Consider the following 19,362-nt stretch of genomic DNA (forward strand, 5'->3'; position numbering starts at 1 on the left):
TATTTTCATCAAGGACCTTTGGATAAAAGCAAAAACAATCCTTTTCATCTCGTTCATCTGACCACATTTTTAACACTAACATTCATAGACTTATATTTTTTAATCACTTTAATATGACTTGTTCTGAAGTTTGAATATCGTAATTTGATTGGCTAATTTCAATCTCCTCTCTCGCTCCCTCTGTGATTAAATAATTTTCTGAATATAAATTTCCTCTCTCTGATTGGTGGGAACTTTTGCTGTGACCATGGACATACAGCATGAGAAAAACAAACACGTTTAATTATGATGATAATGTAGCTCCACAAAGACACTTCTCACTCCGCTCCAGCAGGAGGCACGACACCGGCAATCACCGCCCCGCCCCCCCTCTAATGACGCAAACGTCCAAATAACGAGTCGAATGCTCGGTCGAGTCCAATCTACAGCCAGGGGGGAGGTAACAGTTTGAATGTCTTAATGTAAAATGATTCCTCGGCTCCTATTAGATGTTTTTATTTGACGTACCATTCGCAAGGACGGGATTGCAAAGGGGTAAGCGATGTTGAACGCCGAAGGTGCTCACAGTCCAGATCAGCTGAATAAATTCCAGAAGCTGACAGGCAGGCCGCCGCACGGTGTGACGTTAGCAGGTAGGTCAAAAACATTAGCAAGACATGCTAACAACTCTGCTTTATAACTGCATGTTATCATATGTGTGTAGTCAAAATAGACTCGGTGTCCTTTACATGACCTGCTATACACTTTATGTCCCCTTTGCATGCCAGGAATTTTAAACGTCTCGTTTGCTAGTGACATTTTTAAGTATTACATTCAGGCTAACAACATCACGTAATTCTGTTTGATTATCTTTTGATGTGTACAATCCTATCCACACTATCGTAAGAAAATAGCCTGTCATACTATTGCATAAAGCTGTAATGGCTATAGAACGCTGCAGTAAATGGCCTAATGTGTTCATTGTCTTTTTTTTGTGTAGTGCAAGCATCTTACTGTCAGTTTTAAGGTTTTATTTATAGCAATTTTGAGGTGTTTAGGCTGTGTGTGCATCTGTGGTTTATACTGCGGTTCGACAAAATACTTGATGGTTTAAGTGCATCACAAACAAGGTTCATAGACTCATCAGGTATGTTCTCAGTGTCGGAGGCTTTTGTTGCATCTCTACTTTACAGAGTGGACATCAAGCAGTAACCTCTGCTGGCAAACTAAAAACAGACATAATTGAGATGGTCAATTGTGTGCGGCAAATTTAGTAAGAATAGACTGCTCTTTGATTGCTAGCTATTTCCTGTTATTCTTGTGGTAGATCCTAAGTTGAGATCCTGGATCAGTTTGTGATTCACAGACACAGCCTAACAGCTTGCAAAGCCAGTCCTCCACCAGGACAGGGTAATCCTGTAGTACACAGCCCAATGCTGGTCATGCCGACAGATGCTATTGATTCAGCCTGTCTTGTATCAATGGCTCTGGCTGGATATGGTGGGGGATATTTTCTTGGAACAATTTGGAGCCCTTAGTATCATCTGTGCAATGTTTAAACATCACGGATTACCTGAGTGTTGTTGTTGACCATGTCCATCCTTTTATGACCACAGTATATCCATCTTCTTAAGGCTGCTTTCAGCAAGGTAATGCACCATGTCACAAAGCTCAACTCAATTTGGTTTCTTGAACATGACAGTGAGTTCTCTGTACTCGAATGGCCTCCGCGGTTCTCAATCCAGTAGTCTGAATTTGGACTGTGGTGAAAGAAGAGATTCACATCATGCAACTATGTGATGCTGTCATATCAATATGGACCAAAATCTCTGAGGAATGTTTCCAGCACCCGGGTGACTCTCTTTCACAAAGAATTAAGGCAGCTCTGAAGGTAAAGGGGGTCCAACCCATTACTAGCAAGGTATGATTGATGAAGTTCCCGGTAAGCTGAGTTTTAACTGGGTGTGAATCTCAGAGGATTAGACCTGTCACTAGAGCATTGCTTTTACTCAGATCCAATGGGCAGAACATACATGGCACATCACAGCTGTCTTTTTTTTTTTTTTTTTTACCAACTTTATTGTTTGATTAAACCCTGAATTGGATAAGCGGAAGAAAATGGATGCATGAATGGTTAAATAAGTTTTACTAAAGATTTTGTCTTCATGGTCTTAATGTCCTTAATTTTCTTCCCAAGGTGCCCATCTGCTGTTCTAAGATGCTTGTCAGATCACTGTCAATTGTTTGCCACGCCTCCTTCTCAGCTGCTTTAGGGCACTTCACATGAGGTCTCCACTCAGCCATCTTTTTTTCTAAAGGTGGTCTCTGTGGTCTGGTGGGTGCATTTCTTCTTAGCATTACTGTTCTCGTTTCTACCTCCTCAGCAGCAGGGGTATTGATGCTCTGTGAACTTTGGTTTGCGTCCTGTTGCAGAGCTTCATTCGACTGACTTGATTAGTAAGTTAAGTAAGTAAGACTTTATTTATATAGCACTTCTAAAGACAGCTGTCACGAAGTGCTTTACAATAAGACCCATAAAAATAAAATAATGACATGACTACAATAGTAAGCAACAATTAATCAAATGCACAGCTAAAAAGATGGGTTTTTAACAGTCCTTTAAAACAGTTCAATGAGTCCGCTGCTCTGAGATGGGCAGGGAGAGAGTTCAATAGACGGAGAGCCATTATAGCAAAGGCTCTGTCTCCTTTCATTTTTAGTCTTGAAGAAGGCACAGCCAGTAGACCCTGGTCACAAGATTTCAGTGATCTAGAGGGGGAATATAGGTGCAGAGGTTCTGGAGTTGGGCAGAGGGCACATGTGGATCCTCCCTGCACCACTGATGTAAATTCTTAGGTGATGGAGCATATTATACATTGCTCTGATGATAAAGCTGACCCTGCTTACTTCCGTATCCCATAGCTCCCTCCAGCTGAGTCTTTTCTCCACACCTTCCCATTGCATCCGTTGCCTATGTTTGGCAATAGAGACTGCTTTTGCCTTCCTTACGGACTCCTCTTGTTGACACACCTCTTCAGTCACCATCCTCCTCTTCTCTACAATTGTGGCTTTCTGCCAAGATGGGTTGGCCCTCCAGCCCTCTGTAGGTTGATAATTTTCTTTTCCATCAAAATGTGGCATCCTTTTATTTCTAACACATTACCCAGTCCATGATTTTTTTTTTCCCCATATTGAGATCTTTGTTTTCAAGTGTTCCTTTAATTTTTATTTTTTTTTAGCAGTGTTATATTTGGCACAGGACTCCTGAGTCACGCCGTAACTTGTTATGTTGCTGCTTGTGGAGGAGCTGCTGAGCCTCACCTGCAGTGAAAGTCAGTGAATACATACAGTGAAACCCATTGATGAGTCACAGGTGTTGTTCTGTCTGGTAAACAGTGTGTAAAAATCTTCAAACCATGCATGAAATAAGACCAGCTTTACTGCCAAGTGTTAATTTTTTTTTAGCTCAGGTAGTAGCTTTTTGCACGTAGAAGGAAATGATAATAGTTTATCTCTTATCCACTTTGTCCAGAATGTTCCTCCTCGTCTTTAGACTTTGTTTTTCCCTTTCCAGGGCATCGTACACCTCCTGCCCGCAGCGGGCATCGCTGTGTCGCTGACCACACAAACCTGTACGTGTTTGGTGGGTACAACCCTGACTACGATGAGTCGGGAGGCTCAGAGAATGAAGACTATCCGCTGTTCAGGGAGCTTTGGAGGTATCATTTTGCCACAGGCTGCTGGCAGCAGATCCGAACAGAGGGCTACATGCCCACAGAACTGGCATCTATGTCAGGTGAAGCACTGTATACTTCTGAATATTTAAATTGTATTTACACATTGTTGTTATTTAATATAAAAAAAATCATGTATGAAAATGAAGTTTGGTGTTGCTCTGTTTCTGCAGCTGTTCTACATGGTAATAACCTCCTGGTGTTTGGTGGCACTGGGATCCCCTTTGGTGAAAATAACGGCAACGATGTTCACGTTTGTAACGTGAAGTACAAGCGATGGTCGCTGCTCAACTGTCGAGGGAAGAAGCCCAATAGAATCTATGGACAGGTAACCACAGAAATCAGTCCTCCTCCTTTTTCAGGACCACATTAACATGTGGGAAAAAAAATGCACAGTAAATCTTTGTTGCAATGTTTTGCCTCATATCTAAATTAGGGTGCCATTTCATATTTTCTGCCTCCAGGCAATGGTCATTATAAACGGCTTCCTGTACGTGTTTGGAGGGACGACAGGTTACATATACAGTACAGATCTACACAGGCTGGACCTGACCACGAGAGAGTGGATCCACCTTAAGCCCAACAACCCTCCTGATGACCTGCCTGAGGAACGGTATGATGTCACGATACTTGAGGAGCTAAACGTGTTAGGTTTTTTTTTTTTTTTCAGGTCACTTGTCATAGCTTGCTGTCATGTGTTTCACAGGTATAGGCATGAAATAGCACATGATGGACAGAGAATCTATATTCTGGGAGGAGGAACTTCCTGGACATCATATCCCTTGGATAAGGTACAATAACACTTTTGGAAGCCTCTAAAGTTTGCAGTTGGAAAGAGGAAAAATAAACAAAGTCTGATTTTACTTAAAAAATATCTGTTTTCTACTGAAAATACATATAAAATGGTAGGATTAATTACTGTTTATATAATCTGTACTTCTACACCATAAGCTACTATACCTGCAATAGAGCAAGAAAAGCTGGCATAAGTTGGACCTATTTTCTTAATAACTATGTGAGGCTGACATTTTAACTCGTGGTAAACATGGCACTCTGTTTTTTAAGATACATGCTTACAATCTGGAAACCAATTCCTGGGAGGAGATTACAACTAAACCTCATGAAAAAATAGGTTTGTATACTTCACAGCATGATTAACTATAAGGCACACAGCAGCACACTATACTAAAACATCTGCGCTTTTGACAGGGTATCCTGCTCCTCGAAGGTGCCATAGCTGTGTACAGATACGCAACGGTGAGGATTGCTATGCTAAAGAACATATTTCTGTATAGCCAATATCACTTATTAAAGAAATTATTAAGCACTCTGAATTGATACCACATCCTCTCATTCTAATGCTTTTACATTTTTGTTTCAAATTTTCTCCAGCTAAAATCAACACTTTTATGTATCTTATGCTTTCTCAATTGTAGATGTATTTATCTGTGGAGGCTACAATGGGGAATTGATATTAGCAGATCTGTGGAAGATCAACCTTCAGACTTTCCAGTGGAGCAAGCTACCAGCAGTGATGCCCGAGCCAGCCTACTTTCACTGTGCTGCTGTTACCCCAGTTAGTATGGTACCATTTCTTTGCGTCAGTTAATTTGCTGGTGTAAATTTTAAAGTAGCAGCATTACATCAGCACTCGGTGTTTGTCAGAACTCACAATATAAATGTGTGCACAGAAAGAGGTTTAAGAGAGGTGACAGTGAGCAGCAGTACGGCTTCATGCTGAGAACAAGTACTACAGATACCATATTTCCTTTTGAGAGTGTTGATGTAGGAGATCAGAAGGAGTTGAACTGTGTTTTGTGGATCTAGAGAAAGCATGTGATATAGTGCCACGAGAGAAACTGTAGTACTGCATGAGGAAGTCAGGAGTGGAAGAGAAGTGTGCAAGGGTGGTGCAGGACATGTATGAGGACAGGAGGGAATTACACCAGGGATCGGCTCTAAGCCCCTTCTTGTTTGCAGTAGTGATGGTCAGGTTGACAGATGAGGTCAGGCAGGAGTCTTCATGGACTATGATGTTCACAGATGATGTGATCTGTAGTGAGCAGGTGAAAGAGAGCCTGGAGAGGTGGAGGTATACTATGGAGAGAAGAGAATGAAAGTCAGTCTAAGCAAGATGCAATAAATGAGGGTGAATGAGAGGAGGACAGGTGTAACAGTGAAGCTTTAAAGAGTAGAGCTAGTGAAGGTAGATGAGTTTAAATACCTGCAATCAACCATCCAACGCAACGACTGTGCACAAAGAGAGGTGAAGAAGAGAGTGCAGGTAGGATGGGGTGGGCGAAGACAAGTGTCAGAGGTGATTTGGACAGAAGGATAGCAGCAAGGAGGAAAGGGAAGGTTTACAAGATGGTGGTAAGACCTGCTGTGATGTATGGTTTGGAGACAGTGGCACTAACAAAAAGACAGGAGGCAGAGCTGAAGATTTTAAGGGTGTCATTGGGAGTGAGCAGGATGGACAGGATTAGAAATGAGTATATCAGAGGGACAACTTGTTTGGAGACAAAGTTAGAGAGGTGAGGCTGAGATGGTTTGGACATGTGGGGGGGAATGGATATACTGGACAAAGGATGCTGAGTATGGCTTTGCCAGGCAGGCAAAAAGAGGAAGGGCACAGAAAAGATTCATAGATGAAGTGAAAGAGGACATGCAGAGGGTTGGTGTGACAGAAGAGGGTGCTAGGGACAGGGTGAGATGGAGGCAGATGATCCGCTGTGGCAACCCCCAAAGGGAAGAGCCAAAAGAAGACCATTTTTGTGGACATCTGATTTAGTTTTTTATGTTTAATGCTATTATATGGTACCATCCTCTAAGCTGCTGGTGATCCAGAAAGTGCAACACTTGGGTCATCAGTGATGGCTATGTGCAGGTTTTTGAAGCTCAAGCCCTTTGAGGCTGTATACAGTGTATCACAAAAGTGAGTACACCCCTCACATGTCTGCATATATTTAAGTATATCTTTTCATGGGAAAACACTGCAGCTCATATAACAGTCTTCATGTAGAGCAACAATTCGTCTTTTAAGATCCTCAGAGAGTTCTTTACCATGAGGCGCCATGTTGGAACTTTCAGTGACCAGTATGAGAGTGTGAGAGCTGTACTACAAAATTGAACACACCTGCTCACTATGCACACCTGAGACCTAGTAACACTAACGAGTCACATGACATTTTGGAGGGGAAATGACTTGGAGGGGAAATGACAAGCAGTGCTCAATTTGGACATTTACGGGTGTAGTCTCTTAGGTGTGTACTCACTTTTGTTGCCGCTGGTTTAGACATTAATGGCTGTATATTGAGTTATTTTGAGGGAAGAATAAATTTACACTGTTATATGAGCTGCACACAGACTACTTTTCATTGTGTCAAAGTGTCATTTTGTCAGTGTTGTCCCATGAAAAGATATACTTAAATATCTGCAGAAATGTGAGGGGTGTACTCACTTTTGTGGTACACTGTAAAATGTGTTTCTTCTTCTCTCTCTTTCCCTTTGTCCCCAGGCTGGCTGCATGTACATCCATGGTGGTGTGGTGAACATCCATGAGAACAAGAGAACTGGCTCTCTGTTCAAGATCTGGCTGACTGTGCCCAGCCTGTTGGAGCTATGCTGGGAGAAGCTCCTCAAGGCCTTTCCCCACCTTTCTTCACTCCCCACCATGCAGCTGCTAAACCTGGGCCTCACACAGGAACTCATTGAACGTTTGAAATAGACGTAGCGGAGCACGAACAAGTGAATGGAAGGGCTCGGGCTGGACAGCAAAGAGACGGGCTCTAACAGAGTACAAAATTCAGTTCACAGGAAGTCTTAGGGTGACCCAATCCCCTGCTCCGCCCGGCCTCCGCCTAACGTAGCCTCGCCTTAAAACCAAAAACAATGGGATGCCTTTTTGTTTTGTTTTTTTCTTCCGATATTTTTTTTTTTTGTAGTTACAGTGAAGAACAAAGTATATGTGGAATGTTTTATGGATTTTACTCAAGACCCTGTGCCCCCCACTGTTCCTTGCATTTGTGTCAAACTAATACAGATTCTTGGTTTTCATCCTCCAAACTGTGACAGCTGGAAACTGTTTATTTCGCCTTGTCATGAAGTCAAACACTGTCTACTTCCATCTTTTTGAAATCTGCGGTCTCTGGTAATTCTAAGCGTGTGAAAGAAAAATGCATGTGTATTAAGACTGAATCACTTTTTATGAGGGGGAGGGCGGTAGCTTCGTGAACTGACATTGCAGTTTGCACATTTTGTCTTATACGTTTGTGGACTTTTTTTTTAATAGATCCTCCAAGCAGAGGCGATAAAACAGTGGCAGAATGTGGTTTGTTAAAGAACCATGGCAGTGTTTTTTTTTGCACATTTTAGCCAATTTATTACAATCTCTATATAATAATAATATATACAATTTTCATTTCTACTGACCTGTTGTAGAGTTTTAGATTGTGAATGTTTTTGTGACTTCTAGAGGGTAATTTTTATTTCACTTTGCTCTCTTAAGGTGTGAAAATGAATATTGGCTTGAAAGCTAATTGAGCAGCCCACAGTAACGTTTCTCAGCTTTTATTGTCAAAGTGTATCATTGCACAATTTTGGCAGACATGGTGTTGACTGTAAGCAACCTTAAGTTTCCTGTTTCTCTAAATTATTTTTATAAAAACACACGCCATCTGCCTGGAAAAACATTAAAAACCTAAAAATCTAATTATTGCATGCTTTTAAAAGAGTCATGTTATTTGTAGTGAATTGCCTAAAACATGCAGAAACACTGTGCTGTTCATTAGCATGTGAGGAAGTTTGAATGCTGGCTTTGCCTGTGTCTGGACCGTTGTAGTTCCTGTGTTGTCCATTATACATTATGTTGCAGCCTAGTCTGGAGAATCGTCTGATGCAAAGGTTGAAGCAAGGTGGGTGTCTTTAAAATAATTTATTTTTCCATTGTGTTTGCTTGCAGCTTTCATTTGTAAACCAAACCATGCTACACATCACTGTGAATTTGGTGCTTTAAAAATATTTAAAATGCTTATATTTGAATAAAGACTTAATTCTGTTTAAAATTTTACTCCCTCTTTGTTTAAGACGTGTTTCACAGGGAGTTGCTTAAGTAGCGGTCTTATATGAAAACCTGTTTAAACTGCAGTGCCTTTTTTTTTTTTTTTTTTCCCCAAACTGGTAACAAGGTTTCACAAACAGAGGCAGATTATTTGCATGTTTAGACAAAATTCATAGATTTAGAATAAGTTTTAAAAGTTAAATTACTTTTAGTGACACGCTGCTGGCCAAGATTTTAATTTTAGATCTTGAAATCTTCAGTGTTTAGATGGATGTTCATGTTTTAACTGATGCCAAATAATTTTTCACCTTCAGAGTGGAAAGAGGTCAAATTTTTAATTGGGATGGGATGCTGCCAGATGGTTTGGTCACATGTGCATGAACCTGCCTGCACAATTTATTTTGTTGCTTTTTCTGCTTGTCTTTTTAAATTACTGGTGCATGAGGTCATTACCTGCTTTTTCATTAACATCAAATCTTTACTTTGGGACACAGTTTTACAGATGACCCTGGAAATGTTGTACAGTGGGTGTGTATGAGTGTTAAGAGTTCTCTAAATAAAGGTGTTCTGTAAAGAGTTCCCTGTTCCCCCCCGTTTGCTTTACTAATGCTTAGCATGATGCACACCAGAATTAAAGCCCGATTCCTTTTCTGCTCTAGTTTTAGAATCTTGCATGGATTGCTGCTGCCACTTCTAATCTGAAAGTGCACACTAGATCAAGGTCATGCATGCATTTGTCCTGTTTGTGGAGCATACTGAATGTGCCCAAATGCAAGTGAACAAAAGAGGCACAAAACCAAAATGAAGTTGCGAGATTAACAGTTAAAATGTAAAATTGCATAGACTCTGCAGCAAAAAATGTTTGGTTTAATGAATAAGTTTATTACATTTATTACAAATAACTGCATATTACAAGGATGAACATGAAAAAATATAAATATCAGAAATTCATTTATATGTAACAGAATTTTTTTTTTGTTACAGACAATTGGAAATCAAAAAAAAGCTTCACTTCCATCTGACATTTCTTACTCCATATTTGTGCTTCTGAGCTCATATCAAAGATAAAGAAACTGTCTCTTTAGTGAGGAAAAGATTTCAGATTTAATATTTGTTGTATTAACAAGAATGTGGAGAGGGAGCAAAGTAGTAAAGGGCCAAAATGATGAGGTAAACCACCACTAGAGCCGTGCCTGAAGACAAAATAGAGTGGATTATAAGACATTTGACGTTGGAAACATTCTACTTTGACATATACAGATGTGAGAATTTGAACCAGACGTTTTGAATCTGCTGATTCCTGCAAAATGAACATGTACATTTCTGATATAAGGAAACTATCACTTACCTTGAAAGTAGTCACATTTCCCATCCATGAAAATGTAGTTGACCACAATAACACCAAAGATACTGGCCCATAGATGAACATCACTGAACACAAGCATAAATCCAACATCCTGGGAGGGGAAAAAAAAAAAAAAAGGTTGCAAAGTCATAACTGGAACAATTAATGCAGTTTTACACCAGACGCGACCCCAAAGGGTCGCATCTCCAGCTAGAACTGAATCAGTGACCTTTCTCTTGCTGAACAAATATATAAACCACCACACTATGGAGCCACTTGAAATACTAATTAATTTAACTTACATAGAATGCGTTAAAGAGGATGAGCAGTGGAATCTGAATCATGCAGACCTGCACAGCAATGCAACTTCCCACTTCAAGGCTGCAAAGAGAGGTGAGGAGAAAAAAAAATGCTTTTCCATATTTCAAGATGAAAAATTGAGCCGATCCAAGTGGGTGGTAACAGAAATGATAACAGATAATGATTGTGTACTCAAACCTCAGGCTGATATTGTTTTGCAGTGCAAAGAGAATTCCATTGACAATCTCAGGAAGCTCTGGCACCATGGCCAACACTGTGACGCCAATGAAGTACTACAACACAAGCAGATACATCTCAGTCACGCACCCAAAGACATCATCATTATACTTGTACAAGATTTATAAAGGCCCCATATAATCAATCTCTTAAGAGTTAACTTCAGTATTCTAACATTTCAAGCCAGCCTTAATGGCAGGTTTCCACTTCATTCAACATGCTACAGTTATCTTCTTTCATAAAGTTTAGAATGTACAGTTTCCTTATTAAAAATAAATAAATACCTGGGAGATGGAGGAATGTGACAGAAAGGGCTTGATGTTCTCAGTGCAGAGGTCAGCACAGCAAGCCATCAGCACTGTAGCAACAATCAGCACTCCAAGAGCCCTCCACCGGGACCAGTGGACAACATGGTGACCTGCTTGTGACATACAAAAGCTTATTGACAGGGTTAAAATAAATATTTATGACCTACCTTGTGTTTGAGCAACAGTAGTATAGTGGATTTGTTGATCAAATGAAAAGAAGTGAATAACTGCAACAAAACTGTTAATAATTCTTAAAACATTAGTGCTCTAGTACTCTTTATTTCATGAACTTAAAGAAAAATAAAAAGTGTAAATGTTAAATTGTAATATGCTCTTTACAGGTGAGGCTCGCTCTGCCAAATAACATTTCCAGATTTATGGATTTTCACCCTCTCTTCCTTGCAGATTACTTGAAGTTCTGACATGTTTAGGCCATTTTGAGCAGCATGTTTAAGAACTACCCATAGAATTTTTACACACAGCGAGCACGCAGGGAAAGCAGTGTGCACTTAGTTAAGTAGTTTATGAGGTATGATTTGCATTCTTATTCTCGTCCAAAAGCCAGCTTGTTTTTCAGCTTCAGTTCTCGTTGCATTTTAAATTAGCATCCAGCCTTTGCTATAAAACAAACTTGAAATTTTCAAATTCTGATGACCTGGGCTGTCACATAAGAGTTGATTAAAACCTAATGAGCTAATTATATTTCAAGACTAGAGCTGCCAAATCCCATTGGTCACACAGAGTGACAGTTATATTTCATAAACTTAAGTCTGAATGCATTAACATCTAAAGAAAGGCTCTTTCATTTGCAGCAAGGGCTTACATTTCTTTTCACACACACAAAAAAAATCTTATTTGATGCAATTTTATTCAAACTTCAGGGGCTTTTATATGCACAGCTGCCTCATTGCACATGCAGGCAACAAACAGTAAGTGTTTCACCTTCATTTCACTTTCCTATTCTCAAAAGATTAAAGAAGTGCACGCACAACACACCTGCTGCAACGTGGCCAATGGCAATAATACTGGCAGTAATACATGGTTTGGTGACCTCACCAGTGGGGTTGGAGGTAGCGATACCCTCTTGTGCATACTGACCGTGTGCATGGCCCCCATGACCATCGCTGATATGGATATCATAGATGTGGGAATGGGTCTTCAGTGTGAAGATGAGGCCAATCAGGTATGCAGCAGGCAGGAGGACAGAAATTGTGTACACCAGAGGCCTGCAAAAAAAAAAAAAAAAAAAAAAAATCACTCAAAACAATATGAAATTGATTATGCTGGAGAAGTGTTGTGCAATTAAGCGCCAAGACTTACTCAATATGGGACAGAATCAAATGTGGGTCACTTTGACTCTGTTGTGAACAAAAAATAAATAAGAATCACTCAGTCACTCAAGTTTTAAATGTATAAAATATGACAGCAGAGATACGTTTACCTGTAAAAACCTAAAAGTTTAGCCTTTTATTTGGATATTTCTAAGTGTCTTTACTGAAACAGGAAAAAAAAAAGCTTTAAGTCACATGAAAGTTAGAAGGCGCTACTCACCATGTCATAGTGACAGTTTGTACAGATGAAGGGCACACTGGCATTGCCTGAAACATTGCTGCAGCTTTCACACACCTGATTACCAAAGGTCTTTGAAAATAGGGTAGGTGCAAACACACCTAGGGAGGGACAGAGACACGAACGGGAGGAAGAGAGAAGAGACAATGTCCAGCATGGAGTGAAGTTAAGATGTGTATGAATTGGCTAGTTGAAGAAACAAACAAAATGTTTTATGTGCATCTGTCATCCTTACCTCCAGTGGAGATGAAGAGCAAAGCTGAGCTCACTCCAGCTGAACGGCTATTAAATCGCTGCTCCTGGTGTTTGATACCCCCGATGATCATACATATACCCTGTGCAATGAAAACAATCAGCAGGAATTTTTATGCACCGAGTATGAGAACATGCATATTTCATCATAACCAATGGCAACATTTCATTCATTCCTACCGGTATGAACAGTATGCATCCAAGTAAGGTGCCGGTTAACGCAGCTTTGACAACCTCTTCATAACATTTGGTGGCGGCACGATGTCCCCGAAGCAATGCTGTGATGTAAAACGTCATCTCTGTGATGGAGCCAAAAGTTGCGTTCACCACTGCTCCCACTGCAAAGTTACACTGTGCAGAAATGCTGTAGGGAGTGTGCACAGGTACAAAATTTTAAAAACTACTAAAAAAGTGTTCCTGTGGGTGTAGTGGGATTAAAGATGCTATATGTTAATGCATTCAGAAGCCCCGGCTCACACCATCTTGCATCTCACCATGCAAGCAGGCAAATTAGCCATTGGTGTGGTTGTCAGTGTCACTCAGTTGCCTCTCCAAGAGTCTCTTGTCCTGTGGACAGACCTCAATTAAACCATCTTGGACTGCAGATGTTGTAGTACTTGTCCCGCTCTGTAGCCTCAGAGTTAATCAATACTCCACCTGCTGCAGGTCCTCCTTGAGGTGGCCTTCCAGCTCAGACAATCTCCCAGAGAGCAGGAGGAGGACTACGGTCAACAGCTGCAGTCGAAGACCGTGGAGTTGCTACTTGCTTTGCTACCTACTTGTATGTAGGGAAGCAAGATGAGAGGAGCTGGGGCTAGCTAGTTACTAAAGACAATTAAATAAAGCAGGGAAGTTTGACACCCCCATTTATTAATTATTTCAGATGAAAAAAGGAGAAAAAAACAAAAAAAAAAAAAAAAAAAAAAAAACCTTTACCTGGCTATTCCCATGCCGATATAATAAGACAGGGGAATGATGGACATGATGGCTATGACAAACTTGGTCTCAGCTCTGAAGTAATTGTGTTCTTGGTCAGTATAACCAATGATCAAAGTGACAAATACCAATGGAAGCAGGTCTGCAGTGAGCATAGACTTAAGGAGAACAGACAGTGAACAGACCAGAAGTAAAAACTGCATACGGTATTTTGATCAGTCGAACAACCTAAAAAGGATACTGAGGGCAAATATGTTGATACCGTGGATGGTGTATTTGTAGTAATGCATATTCAAAGCTTGATAACAGCATAAGATAACCCTGGTTCCACATCCCTGTGTATGCAAAAGAGCAGTTAAGAAAACAAAAACAAACTGTTAGCAAAGTGGAAACTAATAGAAAAAGTTTACAGTTAGTAAACATGCATTCAAAATGATTCGTTCTAGCACTAACAAGCGATTAACAGTTTGGTTTTGTTGAAATGCATTTATAATGCACTAAAAAATGAGTTTTCAAAACCTAGGACATGCTATCATAAATGTGGTCTCTATTATTCTAGATGCACAGACTTCAGTATTTCATTGAAGGAAACGTGCACTAAGAACTGTTCAAAGTACTAGAGGCAAAGAGAAGAAACACCTGCAAATAACACCAAAACTGTTTTGATCATACTTTCACCTCGGGGATAAATGAGAACTGAACAGTTTTTTTTATGATATGGTTTAATTACCATTTAGAGGAGGAAGATGCCACAGACAGCATTAATACACACACTGCCACAGCTCATGGGAAGTACAAATGACCATGACTAATAAGGAGGCTATAAAAAGTATCAACACTGTGGTTGGCATTTTGAAAAGCATAACCAGTGTGTTAACTGAAGGAAAATCCTTCACACATCCTCTGCCTTGTTATCTACCAGCAAACTCAGTTTCAGTAAATTACCTTCTCCTTTTCCAGTGAGTGGATCCGAAGGTCCTCTGGTGCCATCAGGAGGACAGTGGTCAGCATACGAGCATTGATTTTTGCTACTGGGATGGTGAAGACCAGCAACCAAGAGAGCACACAGGCAAGACAGTGCACAACAGCCAGGACAGGGTAACCCAGTAACAACCAAATATAAGTACTTATACGACACTGTAGAGACAGATGAGAACTTATGAAACATATACAGCTGTGGTTAGAAGTTTACACACATTTATCAAGTGGGTTTTACGTTCCCATGAACTGAGTGGATGCCGACACCTTCAAGTTCAACGGAAATTTGCAGCTGCCCACTTGGACAAGCCAAATGCCTTCTGGAAAAACGTTTTATGGTCAGACGAGACAAAGAATGAACTATCTGGCCACTATGACAAGAGATATGTTTGGAGGAGTAAAGGTGAAGCTTTCAAACCCACCAGCACTGCACCGACTGTCAAGCATGGTGGTGGTAGCATCATGCGTTCTGGAGCAGTTTTGCTGACAGTAGTACCAGGAAACCAACCAATTTAAATTAACTCTACCAGTTCTGCCAAGAACAGTGGTCAAATATCTATCTCTCTATATATCTATCTACACACTTCTGACCTTGTGTGGATTACACAAAATCCAAAATAGATTTAAATTGTGCACCCAATTCTTGTTTTTTTTTAAAGTCAGTGAAGATGTACACTGTATAATAATTCCACTCTGGAAAAAGAACAATTTAAAGAAATAACTAAAATCCCCAAATTACCATGACATTCATGCCCCATGATGAGTGGATGTAAACTAAATATTACAGAACTTTTCACAGTAGCAAGGGATTGAGGTCATTATGACTTTCCTACCCAATACTTTGAAGTATTCTTTGCTGGCAGCGCTGGGACATGGATCTGGATTGGAAGTGGAGAAGACACTAGAATGGGTGCAGAATCCTTGTCCACAACAAGGTGCTCGGTGTCCTCTTGAGGAACAACCTCACAGTTTGGAGGATTCACAGAGAATCTATTAAGTACATTATCAGCCTGAAAAAAATCCTTATTAGAGTTTACCTGGATTGTTAATTGAGTGCTTATGCAGGGTAAAAGTTGCCTGTATTTTTCTTTATTAAACATATCCTATAAAAATGTAACAAAAATCATTTTTATAGGATATTAAAATGATTTTATGGCAACTAACTCCAAAACAATATATAAATTCCAAGACACTTAAAATACAGATTTCATTACCTTTTCAATACACTTTCCAAACGGCCAAATAAAGTACCACGCCACATCGAAGCAAACTTTTCCTAAAAGAAGCAACAAAAGATTTCGCATTATTCTCCACATTTAGAGAAAATCAGCGCTGCAGTTATTTAAAGAATACATACCATAAGGAGCACCTGTGACTGTCAGAACCATGACAGCACAAATGAGGATGTAGACTAATGCTATCCACCACCCAAATAAAAATACATAGCCTATGTTCCCCAAGGTAACCAGTGAACCTAAAAAGAGGCAGAAATCACAAATTCAGGCTGGTTCTTCTATGTAAAAAAACACCAATTTGTATGTATGAGTATGCTGATCTAGTTAAGTTCAAATATAAAAAGGGAAAAGGAACCAAGACCTTCTTGAACCTTAACAACACTAAGGTCAGAGTACAGCTCTTTCATGCTCTCCGATCTGTCTTCAATGGGCTTCTCCGTTACATTGGCCTTCCATTTTCTGAAACCAAACTGGAAAAATAAAACGAGATTTTTGTTTAAAAGAATAACACCTGCAGCCTAATTCAAGTGCCTATATTACATTCACTGCCATGTTACAAGTCCTCTTTTTTTGGAGGTTCTATAATATGTAGTAAATATTTAGCATGTAACCACCACCTTGACCCAGCGATTGCCCACCTTGTAGTTGTTGGCCTCCCTGTGTGCCTCCACCTCATTGTCAACTCTGATTGTGGTCCTTGTGGTGCATTCATGCCATCCCTCTTCTCCATTGCGGGGTGGAGAAGACCGGGCTGAGGTGACATGGCCCCCTGTGCAGATCAGAATAAATAAAGAAAAAAAAAAAAAAAAAAAAAGGGCACAACTTTCTAACCCTTTCTAGTCTATACATCGATCAAGCATAATATTATGACCACTGGCTGGTGAAATGAATAACACTGTTTATCTCTTCATCATGGCGCCTGTTAGTGGGTGGGATATATTAGGGAGCAAGTTAAAATTTTGCCCTCAAAATTGATGTTAGAAGCAGGAAAAATGGGCATGTGCAAAGATTTAAGAAAGTTTGCCAAGGGCCAAATTGTGATGGCTAGATGACTGGATCAGAGCATCTCCAAAACTGTAGTTCTTGTGGGGTATTTCCGGTCTGCGGTGGTCAGTACGTATCAAAAGTGGTCCAAAGAAGGAACATGGGGCCACCAAAGTGAGCATCAGAATTGGACCACAGAGCAAGGTGGTCTGGTCTGATGAATCACATTTTCTTTTACATCACGTGGATGGCCAGGTGCTTGTGTGTTGCTTACCTGGGGAGCACCTGGTACCAAGATGCACTATAAGGGAAGAAGGCAAGCTAGCGGAGGCAGTGTGGTGCTTTGGGTAATGTTCTGGTAGGAAACCTTGGGCTCTGCCATCCTTGTGGATGTTACTTTGACACACACCACCTAGCTAAGCATTGCTGCAGACATGTATACCCTTTCATGGAAACAATGTTCCCTGATGGCTGTGGCCTTTTTCAGCAGGATAATGCACCCTGCTGCAAAGCAAATGGTTTGGGAATGGTTTGAGGAGCACAACAACAAGTTTGAGGTGTTGACTTGGTCTACAAATTCCCCAGATCTCAATCCAATTGAGCATCTGTTGGATGTACTGGACAAACAAGTCTGATCAGTGGAGGCCCCACCTCACAACTTACAGGACTTAAAGGACCTTTTGCTAACATCTTGGTGTCAGATACCACAGCAGGGGTCTAGTGGAATCCATGCCTTGATGGATCAGGCTGTTTTGGCAGCAAAAAGTGGGACCAACACAATATAAGGCTGGTGGTCATAATGTTATGAGTGACTGTGTATTTAAACATTTGTGTCGATATGCACAGAATCTTAGCAAGGCTTTAGCCATGTTGGAAAAGGTAATCTTGATCATACAGAACCAGCTATCTTCACTCATTAAATCAAGTTGGCTATCTGCTATTTTATTCTAGTTTCAGCTAAGATCTCTTTCACCTTTGTGGACAGCAAGAAAACATTTCGGCGTGTAGTGGCAGAAGTGGTGTGCAGAAGCATCTGGGGAGGGTGTCTCAGCAGCGCCTATCTCGGGATGATGGTGCCCGACACAGAGTCTGTCAGTCTGGGAGAGTCGCCGTGGATACCAATGATGCTGTTCCTGATGGACACAGGTCTCTGAATATGGAAACATCATAAGAAGTGCGGTGGGGTTTTGAAAAGAGAAAAGTATATTAGCTGCATTCAAAGTATGTTAGTTAACTGACATTCTTCCATGAAAATGTGTGTGACTAACAAAAACCGCCTGAGAGTCATACAGTGCCCACACCAACCCCATGTTGTCGACTGCTATCTGGCAAGACTGATCACATTATCAATGCATTGCAATACAGAGATAAGAATACTGCTATGCTTTCAAGTTGCTGGTCACGCTTCATGAAAAGCTGATGACTTAATGGTGCAGTAAGTGGAAGGCTAATATATTAAAAAAAAAAAAAAACCATAAATGCAAAAGGCTAATTTATGCCACCAGCCTTGGTAGAGAGTTCACATTTTTTTGCAACATTTCCTGCAAGAAGACAACATCAGCAAAGCATGTGATTTTCTCATTAAATGATACAACAAATGAAAGAAATTGTCTAAATGGAATTAAAGTGAGGATTCAATTGTGGTTGCCTCTAGGAAACTTACCAGACAACACCACACCAGAGTAGGATCATATGAGCTACATGAATTGTGACCATCACATGGCAATCATTTAACTGTAAGCTTCGGCTAATACTAATATATATATATAAAGCTGAAATGAGTTTCAACTTCAAATACACCAGATTGTACCACCTACGAAGAGGATGCTGAACACAAAGTTGACAAAATGCATAAAACGAACCAACAAAGCACATTTTTTTTTTAAGTCTGCGTGAAGGGATCTGCACAGGTGCGGAGGAGCAGGCGCTGAATAGTTTGCTCTCACCTGATGAAGAATCAGCCTCGGATATTCTTGGTAAGTTCTCCACGTCACCCGGGAACAGTGAAGAGGTTTTGTGGGACATTATTGTGCGACACTTTATTCTTCCAGCGTTGCTCCTGCTGTCTGTCCCTCTGGACTTCAGCCCCGCTTTACTCTGTGCAGTACGAGCGCCTGCCTGCAACAGCAATCACCCATCAGAAAGAGGTGAAATGGGCGGTGGGGTAGGAGGGGAGACAGGAAGTGTTTAAATCTATTGTCATGTATAAGTACATATGTAGATAGAGAGAAAGGTATTCTAATTTTATTTATTTAAGCTTTACGTCTCTTTATATTATTTATGAATATTGTTTTTATTTATTTAAAATCTCACAGGACCAAACCGAGTAGGAAAATTGTATTTATTTTAGCGCCCCCTGTGGATCAAAAGCATTGCAGCACAAGCGACAGGGACCTGGTTGTGGGGTTGGTCTGGGCCCTTACCTCAGCTGAAGGGGAATCTTAAT

The 19,362-nt window shown here is 40.5% G+C and overlaps 2 protein-coding genes across 2 annotated transcripts; one reads left to right on the forward strand and one right to left on the reverse strand.

Moving 5' to 3' along the window:
- Positions 1-397: 397 nt before the first annotated feature.
- Positions 398-9,433, forward strand: klhdc10 (kelch domain containing 10). The gene is made up of 9 exons (XM_030719962.1): positions 398-632; positions 3,554-3,775; positions 3,887-4,041; positions 4,178-4,326; positions 4,420-4,504; positions 4,779-4,845; positions 4,923-4,970; positions 5,150-5,289; positions 7,231-9,433. Exons 1-9 carry the CDS (start codon positions 542-544, stop codon positions 7,438-7,440), a joined length of 1,167 nt encoding a protein of 388 aa, XP_030575822.1. The 5' UTR covers positions 398-541; the 3' UTR covers positions 7,441-9,433.
- A 358-nt stretch (positions 9,434-9,791) lies between these two features.
- Positions 9,792-19,070, reverse strand: cax1 (cation/H+ exchanger protein 1). The gene is made up of 20 exons (XM_030720441.1): positions 18,863-19,070; positions 17,890-18,066; positions 16,571-16,701; positions 16,294-16,402; positions 16,055-16,171; positions 15,912-15,973; positions 15,531-15,659; positions 14,665-14,856; positions 13,961-14,054; positions 13,720-13,861; positions 12,964-13,147; positions 12,767-12,866; positions 12,514-12,632; positions 12,283-12,320; positions 12,061-12,188; positions 10,939-11,072; positions 10,616-10,710; positions 10,420-10,498; positions 10,121-10,229; positions 9,792-9,965 (listed from the first exon to the last, which is right to left on the reverse strand). Exons 1-20 carry the CDS (start codon positions 18,939-18,941, stop codon positions 9,892-9,894), a joined length of 2,292 nt encoding a protein of 763 aa, XP_030576301.1. The 5' UTR covers positions 18,942-19,070; the 3' UTR covers positions 9,792-9,891.
- Between the last annotated feature and the right edge of the window lie 292 nt (positions 19,071-19,362).

The sequence above is a fragment of the Archocentrus centrarchus genome, chromosome 23 (assembly GCF_007364275.1).
Source record: "Archocentrus centrarchus isolate MPI-CPG fArcCen1 chromosome 23, fArcCen1, whole genome shotgun sequence".
Taxonomy (NCBI): domain Eukaryota; kingdom Metazoa; phylum Chordata; class Actinopteri; order Cichliformes; family Cichlidae; genus Archocentrus; species Archocentrus centrarchus.

What these genes read in the sequence shown, in the direction of transcription:
- klhdc10 (XM_030719962.1), top strand. Translation starts at nt 542, where the DNA reads ATGTTGAACGCCGAAGGTGCTCACAGTCCAGATCAGCTGAATAAATTC. An exon ending in GATGACCTGCCTGAGGAACG is followed by an intron (nt 4,327 to 4,419) that starts GTATGATGTCAC and finishes TGTGTTTCACAG; the next exon opens with GTATAGGCATGAAATAGCAC. An exon ending in CATCATATCCCTTGGATAAG is followed by an intron (nt 4,505 to 4,778) that starts GTACAATAACAC and finishes CTGTTTTTTAAG; the next exon opens with ATACATGCTTACAATCTGGA.
- cax1 (XM_030720441.1), bottom strand. Translation starts at nt 18,941, where the DNA reads ATGTCCCACAAAACCTCTTCACTGTTCCCGGGTGACGTGGAGAACTTA. An exon ending in GGGAGGCCAACAACTACAAG is followed by an intron (nt 16,403 to 16,570) that starts GTGGGCAATCGC and finishes TTATTTTTCCAG; the next exon opens with TTTGGTTTCAGAAAATGGAA. An exon ending in TATCAACATATTTGCCCTCA is followed by an intron (nt 13,862 to 13,960) that starts GTATCCTTTTTA and finishes TGCTCACTGCAG; the next exon opens with ACCTGCTTCCATTGGTATTT.